Source organism: Fundulus heteroclitus, chromosome 23, assembly GCF_011125445.2.
Source record: "Fundulus heteroclitus isolate FHET01 chromosome 23, MU-UCD_Fhet_4.1, whole genome shotgun sequence".
Classification (NCBI taxonomy): Eukaryota; Metazoa; Chordata; class Actinopteri; order Cyprinodontiformes; family Fundulidae; genus Fundulus; species Fundulus heteroclitus.
Window position 1 is genome coordinate 36983733 of NC_046383.1, and position 20949 is coordinate 37004681.

Below are 20949 nucleotides of genomic sequence, written 5' to 3' on the forward strand. Positions count from 1 at the left end.
ACAACACAGGCCATTACCTGATATTCAAACCAATAACAATGTTATTGTTCCAGATATTGATGCAACCATTAACGAAATCAGGATGAACAATGTTCGACGTGTGAATCCCCTTGAAAACGATGAAAACCATGTAATAGATATTTTCTCTTCCCTTGTTCACTTTATGTAGTGAGTTGTTTTTGTCCCGTGGAACATTTTGTAAAACACAATGTATGAAAGTACAAATAAATGAGGTATATAGCCAAATTTTACTGAAAGCATTATTTTAAAAAATGCATCATCAGAAAAATTCTTGATGAATAAACCCAAGAAACAAAATAACAAACTGCATGTCTTGCATTAGACAAATCAGATTGGCCTGAATATTTCAACTGTTTTTTTGACTAACATTACACGAAACAGCAGGTGTCGAACAATATGGTTATCACATGTAAAACACAAATTTCAGGGTTTTATCTGTCAGAAAAAAATGTACAAGAAGGTAATATATTCTCAGTGGAGCCAGTTACATGTTCGAAAGATGTGCTTTTGTGTCTAAATTTAAAAACTAACATGAAACTTCATTACATTAAAAGAAAAACAGAAAACATACAGTGGTCATTTTAATCCTTCACACATCAACGCAAGACTACTATGTGTTACTGTGCTCAGCTGCGTAAGGAGAGTTTGAAAGTATTTTCAGTAGACAATAGCAAACATATGAACAACTGGCATGGCATGTTTATGCCCGACCAAAACCATAAGTATTTCCTAATGCAAAGTCAAATTGCTCTTTGAACACCTGATATGATGTGTGTAGTGGCAATTTGATTGAGTTGATACAAGTGTTTGCCATTGGAAATGGTGACGAAAAGTCATCATCATCTTTGTGAATCAACTGGACACATGGAGTTGGAGAAAACCCAATAGGTGGCACCACAGATACTCCTGTTGCGAAGGCCAATATATTCTGGAGTTTGGAAGGCCCTTTCTCTTCTTACAATTGAAAAGAAAAAACAAACATGAGGTCACAGCGTGTACAAGAAGAATATAAGTCACCACAGAAAATGTCAGATTGTTATAAAAAAAAAAAAGTTATTAAAACACTAAGCAAAGCATCAAGGAGCATTTTTCCAAGCACCAGCATAGGGTTTTTCTGGCACTGTAACTAGCACCCCACCCCCTCTATTTTCATCCAATATGACCCTGTTATAGGAAAAGCCAATGATAGGAAAATAGTTTGCCTAATAGCCAAGAGCCTATTTGGATTTTTATTATCGTTATAAATAAGTTAAATGAATGTACAGTTCTGATTTTGAGATAAATTATGTTAGATGATGTTGCTGTGGTGGTGTCTGTTTACAGTTGTCAAGTGGTGAAAGAGTTAGTAAAATTTTCAGTGAAAGTGACATTTTAAGGTATTAAATGGCATATGTTCTGAGGCATATAAAAAGATCAACATCATATCTGTTGAGCCTTTGAAGAAACGAGAATCAGCTGCTGTTGTGTGCTTAATTGTGAAAGAATAGATAATGAAGCAAGAATTAATGGACAATGTTAAATTTCCTATTCTATGTAATTTACCTTCAGCATCTTGAAGATAGTCTCTCCAAAATGTAACAACTATCTCTTCAGCAGCTCTGTTGTTGCTCCCGTCTGGAGACAAACTAATCCTGAAGAGATGATCCAGCTGGTCTGCATTAAGTTTGCATGGTTCATAGCAGAACAGAGCCCGAAAACTGTCCGGATATCTCTGTATTTTCTCCAAAACCCCAAGGGTTTTGAGTCCCTCACAAAATCTGTTAAAAAGGGAACACGATATATTGGATCACTTCATGACCTGTCCAAAAAAGTTTTACTTTTCAACTTACTATAAAAGACATTTAATGTGCTTTTATATTAGTTAGGTTTATTGATGGGAAAAAATTGCCTCTACCTAAAATGTCTTAGCTTTATTACGACTACCTGTGTGAAGGGTCCGAAATTAACACTCGCCAGTCGCCAAATGCGAGTAAATTTCCCGTTTGGCAAGTGAATTTCAGAGGGCTAGCTGCCACATGGCGAGTAAATGTTTGTACCAAGTAAATTACAAAACCCATCTGGGCTGCGGATGACCCGTTCACAGCTCTGTCCACCCAGAACTCAGTCTAAACTCCTCCTTCTGCGGAGCAGGAGGCATGGGGAGCGTGCGGCTCCCAGATAAAGCCTTAATTCAGAACCAGTCATGGCTGAACGCTGGATTAGAAAACAAATCTGCTAACCAGATTCAGTCTAAAACGCCAATTAGTCTGTTTATAAGTTTTGTTCTTATTTACTCTGCATTTTTTTAACTACGTGCGCTGTGTCTCTGTGCTTCACCTCTTTTACTGCGCCCCCGCCCTCTCGGAGCCAGGTGCTTTTTTCAGCGGCCAGCCTTCAAAACGTGAATCACTACGTTTAATGTCCTTCCACTCGTACCAAAATGTCCCAATTGAAATCAATAGGAGAGTCAGTAGCTGTGTTTCATGCTCTTTTGTTTTTAACAACAGAACCAGTGGTGCTTCGGTGGGTGTGGTGCCTTACGCTTGAATTCAGGTGTGCAAAATTACGTTACATGTAATTTAGGTGCGCACTTTTAAGGGTCATTTTAAGGAACTTGTAACATCAGGGGGTTTAGCTTAGACCTATTTTTCCTTCTCTCCCCTCTAAAGGAGCCCTTTAGTCTTCATTTATGCATTTTCCCCACTGTTTATCCAGCAGCTGGATCAGCGTAAAGACGCAGCGCGAACCCCTGCGTGCTTTAAGTGTGGCAGCTGAGGGAAAAATGTTGGACCATAGGCTTGATGAAACTCTGCCTCATTCACTCATGAGACCAACATGGATAGAATAATGATAATCTGTAGTGTTTTTATTGCCTGGATGTAAATCTAATAATTCATATTGTGCCATTTATAATTAACTTAATATTTTCCTATCAAAGGTAGGAAACAAAGATCGCTCTTCCAGGTTCCAGTCAGCCACGCCCCCCAAAATTAACATAATCTCACTCTTAATTTCTGGTAAAAATTGAGAGGTCTGGTGAGGATTAATATTTTGGTCGGTAAAATATATGCCTGGCCGGTTGATTTTTACATCTACCGGCCAACTTGGCCGGTGAATCAGGAAGTTAATTTTGGACACTGGCTGTGTGTCAGTTATCACAATACCTGTGAAATGGACCTTGAATCCTGTGGATCACCTGGAACATGACAATATCATGCACCAACAGGTCCCGGTCTCCTATTGACTGCATTGTTCTTAGACATCCTGCATTGGCCAAGTAGTCAATCAGAGGTGCCTTTGCTTTTTCAAGGTCTTCCAGGGTTTTGCTTTCAGATACCTAGTATCATAAGGAGTAGCAGAATCAATTGTCATTAAGATTACTTATCAGTCAGAGAATTTGGTAGAAGAAAAATATTTGAAGTTCCTTAAATTAGGCTCCTTCCCAGACAGCAGAGCGATTTATGTTGAATTTGGACTGCTGCTTGGTATTAATTTAGCTTGAAAGATCTTGGAGAATTTCTTAAACTGGCACATTTTGGACACTAAAAACAACATACAAATACACAAATGAAAACATGCTAATCTTATGAGTAACAACTTAAGTCATGTAAACATTTAAGTTCTATATATATATATATATATATATATATATATATATATATATATAGTACCCAGCTGACCCTATACATCTTCCCCACTCAGCTATTCAAAATAGGTGTTTGCTACAACAATTAGCAAACACCTTTTGGAAGTTCATTACAAGAGGTAATTCTCAGTGCAATGCTCCTAAGAATGTTTGTAAATGGCATAATGGATAATCATTTTTGTGATGAGGTGTTGAAGGAGGACGGTTGGAAAGGGTAGGTGGGTCTTAAAGAGACGGAGCCCAATTTCAAGGTGTTGGATATGGCCATGATACAAAGACAAATTTCTTCTTAGTCATGTTTGATAACTACAGCTTTTTTTGTAAGAACTAAAGGGAACATACTTAATGGATTTTGCAAGAAAATAGTACAATGTGCCTGAGAAATACATAATGTGCCCCTTTAAGCTGGGGAGTGGTGGCCTAGTGGTTAGAGCAGTGCGCTTGCGCTCTGAGAAAGTTGCAAGTAACCGGTTTGATCCCCACAGCCTGCACTCTGGGTCCCTGAGCAAGATCCTTAACCAGCAGCCCCCTGCTCCCCCAAGGGTGATGAGTTAAAAGTAGAGAACAAATTTTGTTGTAATGTATGTTGCAGTGACAATAAAGATGATATTACTATTAAGATATGGATATAACAGTAGATCTGAGTACTCACTGTTGACTTTCCATACTGGCCATTATTGCCAAGTTCAATTCCTCATCATCTGTAGATTCATCAGAGATAGATGCCACAAGAGTTAAATATGATGAATAGTCTTCATCATACACTTTTGTGGTCAGATTTCTATCACTTTGTCCAAGGTTATTTTTATCATGATTGCCTCAGCCAGGTGTGGTATCAGTTCTAACGCCTCCAAGGACAGAAATTATGGTGACATCCTCTACATCATTGCTGCATGTTCCCAGCTTGCCATCTTCCTCATGACTTGACATTGGAATAGCTCTTGTGACATTATGGATGTCTGCATTTATCTGGGTTTCTAGGAAATCCACCTCAATACAGCCATCTTTGCCAGTGGTGGTACATATGTTCAAAGGTTCTTTTTCTTCATCAGAGTCAGACTATAGAAAGAACAACAAAATAAACTATCTTTTGATGATTTCTGCTCTTACCAATATGAGATGTTCAATGAAAAAAATAAACCAACAAACCAGAAGAGTTTTTGATGGCCTCACATACAAGGCTTTGGTTTTAAAAACCTTGGGTACCAGCATCCCATTAAGTTCTTGACCCTCCTGGAGTTTGGGGGCTACAAGCTTACTGCCACAACCCATGAGAAACTCAAGGCTACAAAGATGTGAATGTCAAACAAAATATTTCCCATGTCATATTTATGCAAATAGTATCTAACTCAGGGGTCGGGAACCTTTTTGACTCAGAGAGCCATGAAAGCAAAATATCTGGAAATTTATTTCAGTGAGAGCCAACAGGGTAGTTCACGTGTGACGTCCGTGCCACTTCCAGGCAGGGCCGGATTATCCATAAGGGCCAGTGGGCCAGTGCCCAGGGGCACCAACCATGGGGGGGCACCACATGAAACATGCAGGCTGCTGCTCCAGACAGCGGCCGCTGCTGTCCTTGTTCACGCGCGCTAGTACGTCTGTGTTTACGCTGCAACGTCGCCGACACCCCCACCCATTTTAATAAGACAAAAACACCAAAATAATCCTTTGTGAAAATTTTTAACCTACCGGGCGGGTCTTCCTCTCTGCTGAGGCGCGGTCTGTGTCCGACTGTCTCCGCTTTCTGCTGTTACACAAACATGTGTGAACATCCATTCCTTTTCTGACCCGCTTAATCCCTCATGGCGTCGCGGGAGTTGCTGGAGCCTATGTCCCGATATCAACCATCAACTTACTCTTAAAACGATCTTGTGATACGTTATCTAAAGAAGAAAAATACGTAGAGAACTGGTCAGTTTCCTTTGTTTGCGCCCGCTATGTGTTTGCGTTCTAGATCTGAAATTACATTTAAAGTCAAATAGCAACATGAAAAGCCAAAAATGTTTCCCAATTTAAAAAAAAAAAGAAAATAATTTTTTTTTCTGGCTTTGAATTCATATTGTTGCTGTACATTTCTAAGTTATTTTCCCAAAATTATTTAATAAACAAATCATACATTTTCTCACTCTCAATCCATCTAGCTTTTTGTGTCTTGACAGATAACTAAATTATTGGGGTCCGTGGACCTTTTGTTAAAATTTTTTATTGATTGTCTAAGCATTTAAAAAATTAATTCAGCGATTTTTTGATGTATTTTTCACTTTATTCACCCATCAAAAATCTTGTGATTACAAAACTCTCCGGGACCTCATTTGATTGATATGGTTTGTGTGTATTTTATGTGTTATTCTGTTCCCCTGTAAAGATGTGTCTCCTTGTGTTATCATACGGATTAATTCATAAAGATATCATGTATGTGAGGAATGAACGGCCCACAACATGATTGTTTATTTCCTATGGGATAACATACAGGGTGTGAGCATAAGGCTGAAATAGACTATTCAAACTTTGATGCATAATTCTTTTCCTCTTAGAGCAACATTTATCAGAATAGTAAGCCTACACTCATCTGTTCAGGAAGCCTATTTTCGGAGCCAACAAAGTGAGTTTCCATTTTTTTTTATATCAAAAATAAAAATTACATAAATAAAACACTGACTGATATCCTTCAAATTAAAAGGAGCATAACCCAAATCGGAAAAGACTTTGATTCACTTGGTTATTACAAAACAAAATTAAACTATGTAAAACAAAACAAAAAGAAAACAAAAAACAGAAAAACACAAATGATTAAGACAATAAACTAACAACCTCGACATCATTAGGTGTTGTCAGTTTACCGAAAAACCAATCAGAAATGTTATGCTGAGAAGTTGGATCCCAGCCTCTCTGGCTGCAGGTGCGCTCCAGATACAGGGGGAACCGATCGTCACAAGTGAAAAGTATTCCACAAGACAAATCTTTAAATAAAATAAGGGCCGTTTTATAACCGTCGGATTGTTGACGTAAGGATGAGGTAAAAAAAGAAACGAAAAAAAAAAAAAACCGTCGATGTATTGTAATTTTTAAATTACTTGTAATTTCCCCACATGTTTAAATGAATAATAAAATGTTTGTTTTTAATTCTCAATCAAAGACCAATGGATTCAACTGTACACGGACCATACAGACCATTTGTTAAGCTAGCCCATGATTTTATCAGAAAATCTCAAATTACCTTTTCTTCCTTGTTGATGATGTCCATGCACCGAAGCACTGTTGAGCTTGATAGTGAGGGGCAGATTCCCTTCTGACTGTAGTTGCAGCTGGTACAGGCATGCTACGCTGGCGGGATGGAAACAGAGATGCTAAGCGACAATCCACCGAGTCCGGAGTTGGAGTTGAAGTTATCGGTTGCTGTCCAAGCCTTGTAGCATTTGACAGGGTCCTGGTTGTCTCCGTTGAAGCTAAAATATTGTTGAGTAATGCCACTGCTTCCGTGAGGTGTTCAGTGGGTCGCTGAGCAGACATCATGGATTTAGTATGGGGAAGTATCGACTAGAGATAGCACAAAAAACGCACAATGCTAACCTGCCCCCCTCCCCCGCCAATAAATAAATAAACAAATTGTTCCACTTCATAGCATTTGACAGGATCCGGAACAGGGTCTCCCTTGAAGCCAAAATAAAGTTGGGTAATGGCTCTGCTTCTGTGGGGTGTTCAGCGGGTAGCTAAGCAATAATCAATAATTTAATTTGGTAAAATATCGGCTGGAGATTGCGCAACACGTACGAAGCTAGCCAGAATTACCTCTGTTCAAAACAACATCCGGTTTAATGACATTCCTTCCTGTTTCACTGAAATGCCTTCCGTTTCAACTGAAATCCGTAGCTTTTCAGTAGTGTGTATGAAAGCTTTTCAGTAGTGTGTATGAAAGCTTTTCAGCAGTGTCTATGAAAGCTTTTCAGTAGTGTATGGGTCTGTCTCATTCCGTCTACTTCTACACTTCGAACACTTAGTTTTAAGTATATAGTGTAGATAACACAAAAAGTCAGTGCACTAAAGGTACCCGGATGACCCCCTAAAAACGGTCACAAAATGCAGTGTGTAACGATGGACCCTACTCGCACTAAACGGACACCATCTTGACTACAAAGCAGAAAGGGAGGGACTAGGGACGTCTGGAAGATGTTCCCGTTTTGAAAATAATGGCGGACAATTCAGCCGAGACAGCCAGAGCTGCGACACCGCAATCATATAAATGTAAGTAATGGTGGTAATATGAGGCATTGTACTCTCGTCTAATGCATCACTTACATGTCCCTCACTGACAGAAGCTGATATATATGCCGCCGGCATATATTTTTGGCGGGCTGAAAATTCGCGTTCACGTGTGTTGCGTTCGTCACGTCATCCCGTCATTTCCGGTAAGCGTTTTAACATAAGTGTTCCTTTTGGAACAATACTAACGATCGAAAGTGGGCACTACAGCAGTAAGTGCTCAGTGCACATTAGCAGTGCACTGACGGAAGTATTCGGAATGAGACAAACCCTTTGTAAAAGCTTTTTCAGTAGTGTAAATAAAAGCTTTTTCAGTAGTGTATATAAAAGCTTTTTCAGTAGTGTATATAAAAGCTTTTCAGTAGTATATATGAAAGCTTTTCAGTAGTATGTGTGAAAGTGTTTAAGTAGTGTGTGTGAAAGCTTTTAAGTAGTGTGTGTGAAAGCTTTTGAGTAGTGTATATAAAATCTTTTCAGTAGTTTACATAAAAGCTTTTCGGTAGTGTTTATGAAAGCTTTTCAGTAGTGTATATGAAAGCTTTTCATTAGTGTTTATGAAAGCTTTTCAGTAGTGTATATGAAAGCTTTTCATTAGTGTTTATGAAAGCTTTTCAGTAGTGTTTATGAAAGCTTTTCAGTAGTGTTTATGAAAGCTTTTCAGTAGTGTATATGAAAGCTTTTCAGTAGTGTATATGAAAGGTAAAGCTTTTCACCAGTTTATGTGAACAGTTCTCACTACTTTGTATGAGAATGTTTGAGTAGGTTATATAGGAGGTAAATGTTTTCACTAGTTTATGTGAGAGCTTTTCACTAGTGTTTATGCATGGTTTTCACTATATTATATGGAAGAGTTTAATTTAACATGTGTATATGGAAGTTAATTTTGATTTATGTCCCTGGGGGCACCCCATACACACACACACACACACATATATATATATATATATATATATATATATATATATATATATATATATATATATATATATATATATATATATATATATATCTGTTGAGGGTTCTTCTTACGATCTTAGCTGTTCCTAAAATTTTACCACTGCAAGGGACAGTGGCCATGAAAGCTTTGAGAACCCCTGCTTTATGGCATTTATGAAGATGTTTCAAACATTTATTATATGTTTTTGCCTTTATTGACATGAATTCACCACTTTTTTGCAACTCGTACTAAGGGACTTAAATGTGGCATGAAAAATATCCTCAACACCATTAATACATCATCATCAGCCTGAGTCCTTGATACTAGGCAGCAATAGGCCCATGCTTGCATGTTAATTTTACTAAATTCTGACTTTATCATCTCAGTATTGGAGCTAAAATTGAAACTCATCAGATCAAGAAATATTTTTCAATCTGCTATATTTTACTTTTGCTGACTCTGTTTGAATCCTAGTTTCAATTTCTTGTTCTTAGGTGCACATGGTGTGATCTTCTTTGGCTGCAGCCCAACTGCCTCAAGGCCTGACTTGTGTTGCATTCAACATCAATATTGAGCATTTTTCTTATGGATAATCTTCACATACACAAGTGCACTCTTGCTAACGCCTACAGGTGCTTGGATTCAGGTGCTTACAGATTCACTTATATACAGATAACCCCTATACTTATACTTTACTGTATACTGCTTTACCTATACTTTATACATACCATATTAATTAATACAATTTTTCAGTGATGGTTTCAAGGCATTAGTTGTTTGTACTTGTAATACTTTATCGGTTTCTTTTGCTCTCTTCTTTTCTTTATCTTTTCACATTTTCTCCCTTTTAGCATGTTGTCTCAGCTTTTTCTTTTTTCTTCTACCTTCCTGTTTTTTGTCCATTGACCATAAAATAATCCCAGGATAATACCTAATAAACCTTTTTGCATATCTAAATCAAACAGAGCACTAAGGGGAAAGCAGTAATGCACCACTTGTGGAAGTAAAATCTGTTGGGCTTGCTTTGGCATTAAGACAGCAATTCTTAATGCTACTCTGCTAGACAGAACATGTGAAATAAAAATCTATATTTTGAATACTTGGTTGTAACAAGTGGTCATTCGAGCTACTGTTCTCTTGGTATTGTCTTAGACGAAAATGCCCCGTCTGTGGACCTCTGACAAAAAACACACATTTTCTCTACTTAACTGCCACTCATTGGTTATCTTCTCTTTTTTTGGGCCATTCTGTGTAAACCTGAGAGATATGGAGTGAGGATTGTCTGAAAAAGATTTAAATAAATATAAAAGGATATATATATACATATACATACATTTATAAATATCCAAGTACAAAATACAAATATAAAAATGTGACATACAAATAAATAAACAAATTTATATATGACTTTGTATGTGGAATCTGCATTTGTGAATCTCCTTTTTGCTTTTATGTCGATGACGTAATTTTGAGACATTCCTACTGCACACCAAGATCTACAAATAAATACCACTAGATTTGAATGCGAAGACACCCTCCACTGAACAACCAGCAGATGGCAGTGTTGTGCAAAGGTGTTGTGAAACGATAGTTAGGCTCTGGCTGTACAGTCATTGGTATCTGGTTCTGGCCTCAATCGCAACTATAAGATCAACATGGAAGCGACCGGTGGATTACCTGGATGGGTAAGTAGTGTTATTTGTTACTTGTGTGTGTTATAGTGGATTTTTTCTTCAGAGAGACATGAGTTTACTTGGTCAGTATACAGACGTTAGCAGGTGTTGACTCAACGTCTGCGAGTGTTAGCCAGGTATGATAGCAGCTCTATGATCCCAGGTCCCTACAAAACGAAAATAATCAAGCTAATTGAGCCCAAGCTAAACTGTAATAACGGAATAAGCAAAGATGGTTATCATTTTCATCTGAAGGCAGTGTTGTCCACACAGTCGTATGCTTGTTACTTGATGAAAACTATACATTTTTGGTAGCATGGTTAGCAATACTAGTCAACACGTTGCTAGTTTGACACAATCTTTACTGTCTATGGGGTTGGGGTGGGGTTATGGGGTGACCAGACTCCCGTTTTCTAACTGGGCATTCTACCCTGCTAAAAAATCCAGTTTAAAATGACCAGCCTAAACTGGCCCAACCAGCTAAACCATAAAAACTCTGGTGAGTTCCAGTAAATGAAAACTCACAAAAACATAGCTTAAACCAGCAAACCATAATCTAAGATGTTTTTTTCAGCTGGGTAGTTAGACTCAGAGCATAGACACACACACACACACACGTGCACACTCACACACAGGCCCACCTCCCCTTCCATCACCAGTAGAGTTAAGCCCCCCCCCCCCCACCACCACCCCTACATACACAAAGTACACTGCCACTCCACCCCTACCCCACTCCACCCCTGCCCCCCCCCCACACACACACACACACACACACACACACACACACACACACACACACACACACACACACACACACACACACTTAACATTATACACAACCATCACCTTCTATACATGTGTTATTTTGAGTAATTGCCTGATTTATTTATTTATTTTATGTTTGGCTTTCTAGAACCGTTAATGCAGTATGTGATGGAAAGGCTGCGCGACAGAGTCCATCAAGCTCTCCAACAAACACCCCTTGATCCTGACTTCCTAGAATTCGTTTGCACACAGGAACTGGTTTTCATGGACATTATCGTCCAGCATGTTCCAGTGCCTCCAGAGGTCATGGACAGATTAATTGAGCTGTGCAGGGCACTTCAGCAGTTGAGAGTGCACCAAGACGATCACTTACCAATGCCAATTCATTTTGAAAGATGTCCTGGAAGTGGGCGACCAAAAATCACATGCAATATGGATTATGTACAGCATCTGATGGAAAACGGGCACCCAGTGGTCACAATTGCCAACTTTATGGGGGTCCCGTGCAACACTCTATAGATCCATGGCTGCCCATAACCTGCCTGGCAAGCGAGCTCAGTACAGTAGGTGTTCAGATGCTGAGCTTGATGAACTGGTGTCTCAGGTAAAACAGTGGTGGCCACACTCAGGCTACAGAACAATGAGGGGAGCACTTGGAAGACTAGGCCATCAGGTTCAGTGGGATTGCATCAGGGCAGCAATGCACAGAGTGGACAGCCTTGGGGTTGTGTCAAGGATGACTCAGCTGGGATGTGTTGTAAGGTGCACATACTCTGTTCCATGCCCCAAGTACCTCTCTCATATTGACACAAACTGATACGGTAAAGTAATACCTTTGTGGTGCTTAGATCTGTAAATCTTACATACTGTAATCTAACAATTTAAGTATTAACTGTTGTTCATCTTCTCATTTATTAGTATAACATTGTCATATTTGTAGGCATTGATGGTTTCTTACGCAAGGTAAGAGGAAAGGATAGGTTAAGATTGTCTATCAATAACTGTTGTTTTAGAGACAACATAAAACAGATACAGCAGGTAGGGAGAGCCATGGCTGCCCCTAGGCCTAGGGGCAGCCATGGCCTACTGGTTAGGGCTTCGGGCTTGTAACCGAAGGGTTGTCGGTTCAATTCCTGACCAGTGGACCATGGCTGAAGTGCCCTTGAGCAAGGCACCTAACCCCTCACTGCTCCCCAGGCCCTGCTATAAGCAGGCTGCCATCTGTAATGGGTTAGTGTGTGCTGTGCACTTCACTGTGTGCTGTGCTGTGTAAATTCACTAACTCACAATTGTGTTAAAGGCAGAGATTAAATTTCCCTCATGGGATCCAAATAGTATAGGTTATTATTATTATTGTCCCACTAGTGGCCTAGTTCCAAGCAAGCCAGACAGGTCAATGGCAAGATACCTGGCAAGACCTAACTCATTTTACTAGTAAGATAATATGATCTTCAGTAATTATGTGGTTGAAATGTTACAGATAATGTACTTGAATGCGGATGACAACAACAGGTCCGACACAAACCTCGCCTTTCTCAGCCAGGCTGTTCAAGACTTTGGATATCCTCTCAGGTAAATTTGCAGTGTGGTATGAATGACTGACTGTTTTTGGGGGGTGTTTACTTTACCATTAGAGTGTGTTCACCTTGCTACTGCAATTCGTTGTGCTATTTCTTGTAGAGTGCGAGCAGATCATGGAGGGGAAAATGTGGGTGTTGCCCGATTGATGTTCACCATGCGCGGACCAGAGAGTGGGTGCTTTATTGCAGGAAAAAGTGTTCATAACCAGAGGTATGCTTGGTCTTAGTTTATCGGTAGTTTAACTTTATTGAGAATTGTTATTGGGAAATATTCCTAAATCTGAATAGCAACACAAGCAGTCAGTTGTATTGGACTTTTTATTGACCTGTGTCAAAGTATTGACCAGTAAGCCCACACAGCACACCAAACTCTTGCCCTTCCACACCATTCATCACCCATCTCTATGCAGCCTTTAAACAACAATATCCCCCCCTGTGCCTGTCCACTTTACTGTTTTCCTGTCCTGTCTTGTCTAGTACATGTGAGGAAATTGAAAGTAAATCTGACTTATGTAGGGGCAGCCGTGGCCCACTGGTTAGCACTCTGGACTTGTAACCGGAGGATTGCTGGTTCAAGCCCCGACCAGTGGGCCACAGGTGAAGTGCCCTTGAGCAAGGCACCTAACCCCTCACTGCTCCCCGAGCGCTGCCATTGTAGCAGGCAGCTCACTGCACTGGGATTAATGTGTGCTTCACCTCACTGTGTGTTCACTGTGTGCTGTTTGTGTTTCACTAATTCACCGATTGGGTTAAAATACAGAGACTGAATTTCCATCACGGGATCAAAAAAGTATATATACTTATACTTAGACAACCGGAACATAGAATCTTATTTAAATGTCAATGCCAAGAATTCCATACTCAGGATAATATAAAAACAAGCTTACCATTAGAATTTTACTACTACTTATTACTACTTTCAAATAAATAGTAATGCCAACACACTGACAGACACAATTTTACTGCATTTCTTATACCCATCAACTATATGCATTTGATGTGACAGTTTGATGTAACTTGTATCCTGTGTACTATCATCACAACTTGCAACATGATACAATATGTTGCACTTTTATTAGTAGAATTGAAAGACTTTGGCGCAATGTCTGGATGGGGGCCACCAATGTGTACTACCACATTTTTCAAATGCTGGAGGAAGAGGGCCACCTCGACCTGACAAACACCACCCACTTCTGTCTGCATTACGTCTTCCTGCCTTGTCTCCAGTTGACCTTGGACCTGTTTCGTGAAGGATGGGACAACCACCCCTTGAGGACAGGGCAGAACATGACACCATGGGTTTTTTCAGAGCCTGTGACAGTTGTCTGTTGAATATCATAGAAAGACTGAATTTCCTTACATAGACCCAACAGAATGAAGAGCTAATGAGTTGTGTGAGTGAGTGGACTATACCTGTGTACAATTTGCTACAATGGTAAATGGTACAATAAAACCTGATAAGTGATTATGACTTTAGTTTTTTATTTAGCAATATAGAACAAAATTATCCAAACCAAGTTAATATGTACGTCACCCAGTAAATAAAAAAATGAATAGAATTACAATGAAATTGTAAAGAATTAGTGTTAAAATATACACCAACAATAAAACAATGTTAGAACAGATGTTTTTCTTTCACATTTCAAATCAGGCCAAAACCTCAACTGATTGAAGGCATGCATGAAGGTCTGATCTTCAATGCCACTCTTGAAGTCGTATGGAATTCTCAGATGCTCATACTTTAGGTTTTTGTTTAGCAATATAGAACAAATGTATTAATCCAAACCAAATTATTTCCTCTCAGTAAGTAAAACATCAATAGAATTACAATAAAAACAATTACTGATAAAATATAACATTTATTTTAATGTTTCATTGAATAACAATAACAACTCCAACCATAAAACAATGTTAGAGGATGTTATTTCTTCACATTTCATATCAGGTCAAAACCTGTCTCAACTGACTGAAGGCATGTATGGAGGTCTGATCTTAATAGCTGGGTTTCACGTGACGTCACAGTGCTGCTTCGCGACACCGCAAAATTCAGATGGAGGGCAGGAAGTGAAGTAGCTGAGGATCTGCCGTCTGAAACAATGCCTATGTTTTGTGTAGTTTACGGCTGCTCCAATCGTTCGAACCGAGAAAAGGAAAAGAGCTTTTACAGAGTACCAAAGATTGTCGTTCATAAAGGTCAAAATTGTAAAAAGCTCACCGAACAACGCCGTAAAAATGGAATTTAAATGTACGTCTGCGATCTGGAGGAGCAGAGTCTGCCAATGCCCGTGTCTGCAGCGACCACTTCGGAGGTAAGCTATAACGTTTTGTTAGCTAGCTAACTTGTTTTTGTGGTTGTGTTTATATAGCATAAGGTTGTCGTTAAATGCTCATTTACTTAGTAATGATTAATAAGCTACCGGTAGTCTAATATGGACTTCATTGGGACTGTTTAGGCTGTCCTAGCACTTTGGGTTACGTTGAGTCGGTAGACTGGGCTCCGACGGTCAACCTCGGTTACCAAAAAACTAAGCCCAAATCAGAAGCATGGTTTACCTTGAAACATAAACACATGTCAGGCTAACGTTGTTGTTAAGATGTGTTGCATGATCGTTGACATTATAGCCGCTACTGCTAACGATAGCATCTTTTAACACATAAAACAATATAAGAACAAACACTCACCCTGGTGAAGACTAAACGATGATCGTCGTGGAGACGTTTTGTGTCGAGGTTGTGGACCCACCCGCTGACAAAGAAGTTATATGCCTCCATACTTTTATAGGCCTTCTTTTGCTGTTTGGTGTAATACGATGTCTGAAGGACCAGATAGTTTGTTATGTCAACGGCCGCCACTGTCGGCAAATCTTTAAGATCCACCGAAAACTCACTCATCTTCATGAGGTACGGGTCACGTCCAACATATCTGTCAATCAACTCCTTGTATCTATGTCTTGAAACAGGCTCTAACTCCATACAATATGGGCTCTCGGTAACGGTGTCCTCCATGTTTACGCTACCTTCATAGACGTCCTGCCCTCCATCTGAAATCGCACCCCCTGGCCACGTCATAATCATCACGTGACTGAAACCCAGCTATTCAGTGCCACTCTTATAGTGATTATAGTGACTGGAATTCTCAGTCGCTCATAGCACGTACTTGAAGTTGGCAGATGATAAAGTCTGCGGGATCTCACAACTTCTAATGTTAGCCGCTTGGCAGGCAATTCCCATCCGCTCCAAAACTTCAACGGGTCTTTCAGGATGTCTGAAGATGCTATACCAGTGAAAAACATTAAACACACATTAGGTTATGATAACATAGGTAATGACTTTAGTATTTATATTATTTGGGATGGCAACAATAGAGCTTTGACTATCCCTGTGGTTTATCTTCTCATACTGTACATCTTCTTTGCTGTAGGTATACTGTACATGGATTGATGAATGGATAGATAAATTCTTTATTGATCTCAAATGAAAATTGGGAAATCATACCTTCTTTGACAAAGGTTCGAAAGAACTCCAAGATGATACTGGTATTCACTGTTGGCATCTCGTCCTCACTGTCATCACTGTCAATGCTCTACCCTGGCCAAGTTATGCATTGAAGGACCATCTAACAGTGGACAAAAACCTGTTAGTGTGACATGCAACCTATTTTTTTGATCATACAGTTATTAACTTACTTTGGGGGTGAGTTCAATGTCTGTCTCACGGGGGAACAAAATGGGCAGGACATCAGGTCTGGCTGTTAGCAGGGGCCATATGCCAGTCTCTTTTATCCCTTTCCAGAACTGTTTAACCTGAGCATTTGCTCTGCCCAGTACCTCAAAAAGTATCAATGTAAAGGACTGCTTAGGAATGCCCCTTACACATACATACTGTAAAAATGATGCAAGGCATTTTTTGTCTGTGCTTGCATTGTCCAGTCTACACTATCCAATCTTAAAGCCACACTATGCCATGTTTTTAGGTTAATATATCAGCGTCGTAGTCCCTTTGATTGTTAAATAGTTAATTGCGGGGCGAATGAAGGATATTTCGCCGCCGCCGATACCTTCCTAGTGGCTTTACCGCGCTATGCAATGTCTATGAGTCAGGTCGCGCACATCGAGCAAAACGAAACCAAAACCAGAATGAAGCTGAAATTGCGTTTATTACCTTATTAGTCAACGTAACTCCACAAAAATAATCATTGCTGGTTTGTATGCTTTGGTCTGAAGAGTAATCCACATGAATTGGTGAGAATGTACAATCTTGTTGCTATATTTTTATATTTTTAGGGGGAGCTCTGGAGTTAAACATTCACAGGCTTGCATAGTGTATGTAGCTTTAATCAATACTGCCAGACTGTGCAAGGAAAGCACAGAGAAAGGAACTTGTTTGTTATTTCTGTACTAGAAAGTCAAAAAACACTTAATGCATGAGATAGCAGTTGCTGGAAATGAAGGAGCCTGTTAGTATCCTTAGTTGGCACTGGGAAATACCATTCAGTGCATAGGTTTGCCACTCTGACAGACTCCGTTTCAGTCCATTCCGCTTTCAGCAGCTAAGACAAATGATTTCACTTGAATTGGCACAAAACAGTTTGTGGACATAACTAAAATTATGATCTCAGCACTTTCAGCATATCCATGAATTTGAGGACATTAGAAGTGACCATCTACATTTTTTTAAATTAATGTTTTAACTATTACTCACTAGACTGATGGTGTCCCTCACATCAATCTCTGGGCAATCTTCCAGACTGAGTTTTGATGTTACTAGTTCCTTTGTCCCATGTGTAAGGGCATCTACTACTGCTGGACTTAGTCCTGACAGGGAAGGACCGCCATGGATGGCAGAGTGACCAACCACCCTTCCAGCCATAGCAAACAAATCACACTGCAAGAGTGCTGCACACAAGTTTGGTACCAGATGCTCTCTCTGTCCTTCAAAGATGGCAGTCACACCTGCATTTCCTAAACATTGGCTGATAAGCAGAAACATAAAATATGCTTCACTGAAAAGTATCTTGAAGTTATAGGAGACAATTTAAGAAAAATACATTTCTAGTACTCAAGCAGTGGCGGCTGGCCAGTAGGGGGCGCTCGGGCGCCGCCCCCTTTAAATCGTTTAGATAATAAATGATTTCTGAACTGCAAAGTACTTAGAAATGTATTTGTTCATACTGTGTGTCCAATAGACATGTTAGAATTTATTAAAATAGTAAATACATAACTCTATTTAATTGCTCACATTGTGCACACTTCCTCCTTTCCTATGTGCAGGGCGCCGGTCTAATGGGAGTGAATGTAGCCGCGTCAACTTTGGCAAGCACGTGATCTGAGGCTGACTTTTAATTGGTGTGTCCGGGACGCACTGCTCTGCGTCCCGGACACACCTATTCTGTTGCGTCATTACTGGTAGAATGTCAGTACTGGCAAATTTTTTTAAAAACATTGTGTGATTGGACAATCCCCGATTCGACTCAGCTCAGCTGCAGTTCGTTAGGTTGATTCACGGTTATGCTTGCAAAGTTGAGTAGTTTCAAAATGAGAGAAAATTCTGTTTTGTCTTTACAAAAAAATGCTTTTACAAAGCGTTCACTTGAAGAAAAAAAACAGGATAAAGGAGCTTGGACCGGATCGTCTTAATTTACAAATTATATGTCACATTTTTGTATTTGTATTTTGTACTTGGATATTTATAAATGTATGTATATGTATATATATCCTTTTATATTTATTTAAATCTTTTTCAGACAATCCTCACTCCATAGAGAGATGGCTGGGTGTCAAAATCCCAGCAAATCAGTTGTTTTTGAAATACTAAGACCAGCTTGTCTGGCACCAACAAACATGTCATTGAATTCAATGAAATACCTTTATTCTCCAAACTGATGTTTGGTTTGAAATTCAGCAAATTGTCTTCACCAAGTCTAGGAGCCTAAATTGACTGAAGTACTGCCATATGATTAGCTTATTTACTGCAAGCAATTCAACAGGTGCACCTAAAGGTGCCGGTGAATGTACTATAAGTCTTGAAGATTTACTTAATTTTTTACCATTACGTTGCTATTTTTTAAAAAATGTTCCTCTTTCACCATATAACCTACTTCTTACCTTTTTTATCACCACATATTCTTCTTGATCTCACTCAGTTCACCCTGTCAACATATATTTTATCCTCTGCCATTACACACATTACATTCTTTGAACTTTTATTCCTTTGTTCCCCTTTCCCTAACATTTGCATGCTGCCAGAAAGGCATATAACAGAGGTTTTCCTCCCTCTGTGTCCTTCCCCCTTTTTCTTTTGCTCACTAAGAGACTCTCCTCCTCTTCCTCTTCCTCTCCTCGTCTTGGATGTCAGAGGAAACTAATTTAAGCTGGAGGTTTGAGCCTTCAGCTGTTGCAATCTGTCAAAACAGAAGAACTGCTCCAAGATGAAAGGGTAGATCTAGGCCTCAGGATATTGAGAGACAAGTTCTGTGGATTTATATAGAAGTTATGTAACTTTCACAATGTAGAACAGAAGACTTTCATAGCATATTGTATCACAGCTGTCCTCTGAGCTGCCCCAAAAACCCAGGTTTTAACATACTAAAACACTTTAGAATAGCTAGGTGATAGCAAACAGTCATGCATGGGAAAACAAGTCACATAAGCAAAACATACAAAATAATATAATACTGCCAAGAGATCAACACTCATGCAATTTTGTCTGGAGGTGCTGAAATAGATTTCCATAACGGGGAAGCAGAAAGTCAGATGTCTCTGCAGTGGCTCTGCAGTTGGAGCAGCACTGCATAGTCAGGGGCAAACTTTTAAAGTCTGCACTTGCTGTGAATAAACAACTGCTTCACTCACCATTTCCTTTACTCCCATCACCAGCCACTGTCATTTGTTAATGCGGTCACCATCATTCTGTGTCTCACGCTCCACCACACTTCTGCTACAGGCCACCAAACTTCTAATCCAGTCATATGCATCCGTTTTAATAGAGAAATCAATCAGTTATAATGTCCCGTGCCCAAAGAAATCGCAGTGCTCACTGCACAGGAAGTTTGTAACACATACAAAGTGCTCCATCATTCAAATGAAGCTGTGGCACTGGTGGTAAAGAGGGGTACAAATGTGGCTATGGCTAAAAAAATGCAATGAATAAAAACACGATTGCCTTGCCACTATTGTACAGATCATGCACATTTTATGTCAGTCATGTAAACTCACGATCAACTAATGACAGTGCAGTTTTTTTTTTTAACACAGATGCCACTGGTAAAAAGATGTAAAATCTAATTATTTTGATAACATTTTAAAAGTCATAAGATTACAGTTATCAAATGGGTTTTGACAATTATATTCTCTTATGTATTTTCTATCACAGCTTTATCCTGCAGTCCCAGCTGTCAGTCAATCACAGCGTTAATATAGAGACACACATGCATACGCACTCATGCCTAAGAGCAAATTTGAGTTGTCAGTTTACCCCCTATTGCCTAAGTTGATTTGAAGTTGTTTAAAATATATACTTTCAGTGTTTTACTATTATAGACAGATTGTATATTTGATTATATGAATTACTACAGATTTAAACGCAGTAATGAACACTGAAAAGACAGCACAGATAACTCCTGTTTTAGCCTCACTGCACTGGCTACCTGTTCAGTTTAGGATTCATTCAAAGATTATTTTATTTCTTTCTAAATGTTGAAATTGTCTCTGAGCTTTGATGATTACATTGCCCCTCCTGTACATTCAGGTCAACTTTTCCTTGATGTCCCGAGGATCCTGCAGACCCTAAGTGTCACGGTTTTGTTTACCGATGAACTCAGGACGCACACACGGAACTAAAAGTTTGAGACTTTATTGAAAGGAGTGTGCTGGGTGATGAGTGATGAAGACCGGAGGTTCAGGACTGCAGAAAGTCAGGGATGTAGATGATGGCAGGAGCTGACGGCCCGGAGACAGAGAGTCCACACTTGCTAGGTGCTGCTCGGCTAGCAGGCCTCATAGCACTCAGGTTAGCAGTTCATTGGAGACACCAGGGCACAGAGCTGAGCTTCACCAGGGCGGCTGGTCAGGTTAGCAGAACTTGAGAGAC

The 20949-nt window shown here is 39.5% G+C and overlaps 1 protein-coding gene and 1 long non-coding RNA gene across 2 annotated transcripts; one reads left to right on the forward strand and one right to left on the reverse strand.

Moving 5' to 3' along the window:
* Positions 1-5415: 5415 nt before the first annotated feature.
* LOC118557417 lies at positions 5416-19213 on the reverse strand. Its single transcript, XR_004927859.1, has 3 exons — positions 18966-19213; positions 6864-6970; positions 5416-5529 (listed from the first exon to the last, which is right to left on the reverse strand). It is a non-coding gene; the product is annotated as an uncharacterized LOC118557417 (long non-coding RNA).
* Positions 10482-14140, forward strand: LOC105921754. Its single transcript, XM_036127404.1, has 4 exons — positions 10482-10528; positions 12762-12853; positions 12962-13072; positions 14089-14140. The coding sequence occupies exons 1-4, from the start codon at positions 10499-10501 to the stop codon at positions 14090-14092; spliced, it is 237 nt and encodes a 78-aa protein (XP_035983297.1). The 5' UTR covers positions 10482-10498; the 3' UTR covers positions 14093-14140.
* Positions 19214-20949: the final 1736 nt, after the last annotated feature.

Excerpts from the sequence above, each read along its gene's own strand:
- LOC105921754 (XM_036127404.1), top strand. The coding sequence starts at position 10,499 with ATGGAAGCGACCGGTGGATTACCTGGATGG. Across the intron at positions 10,529-12,761 it reads CCGGTGGATTACCTGGATGG|ATAATGTACTTGAATGCGGA; the intron begins GTAAGTAGTGTT and ends GAAATGTTACAG. Across the intron at positions 12,854-12,961 it reads GACTTTGGATATCCTCTCAG|AGTGCGAGCAGATCATGGAG; the intron begins GTAAATTTGCAG and ends TATTTCTTGTAG.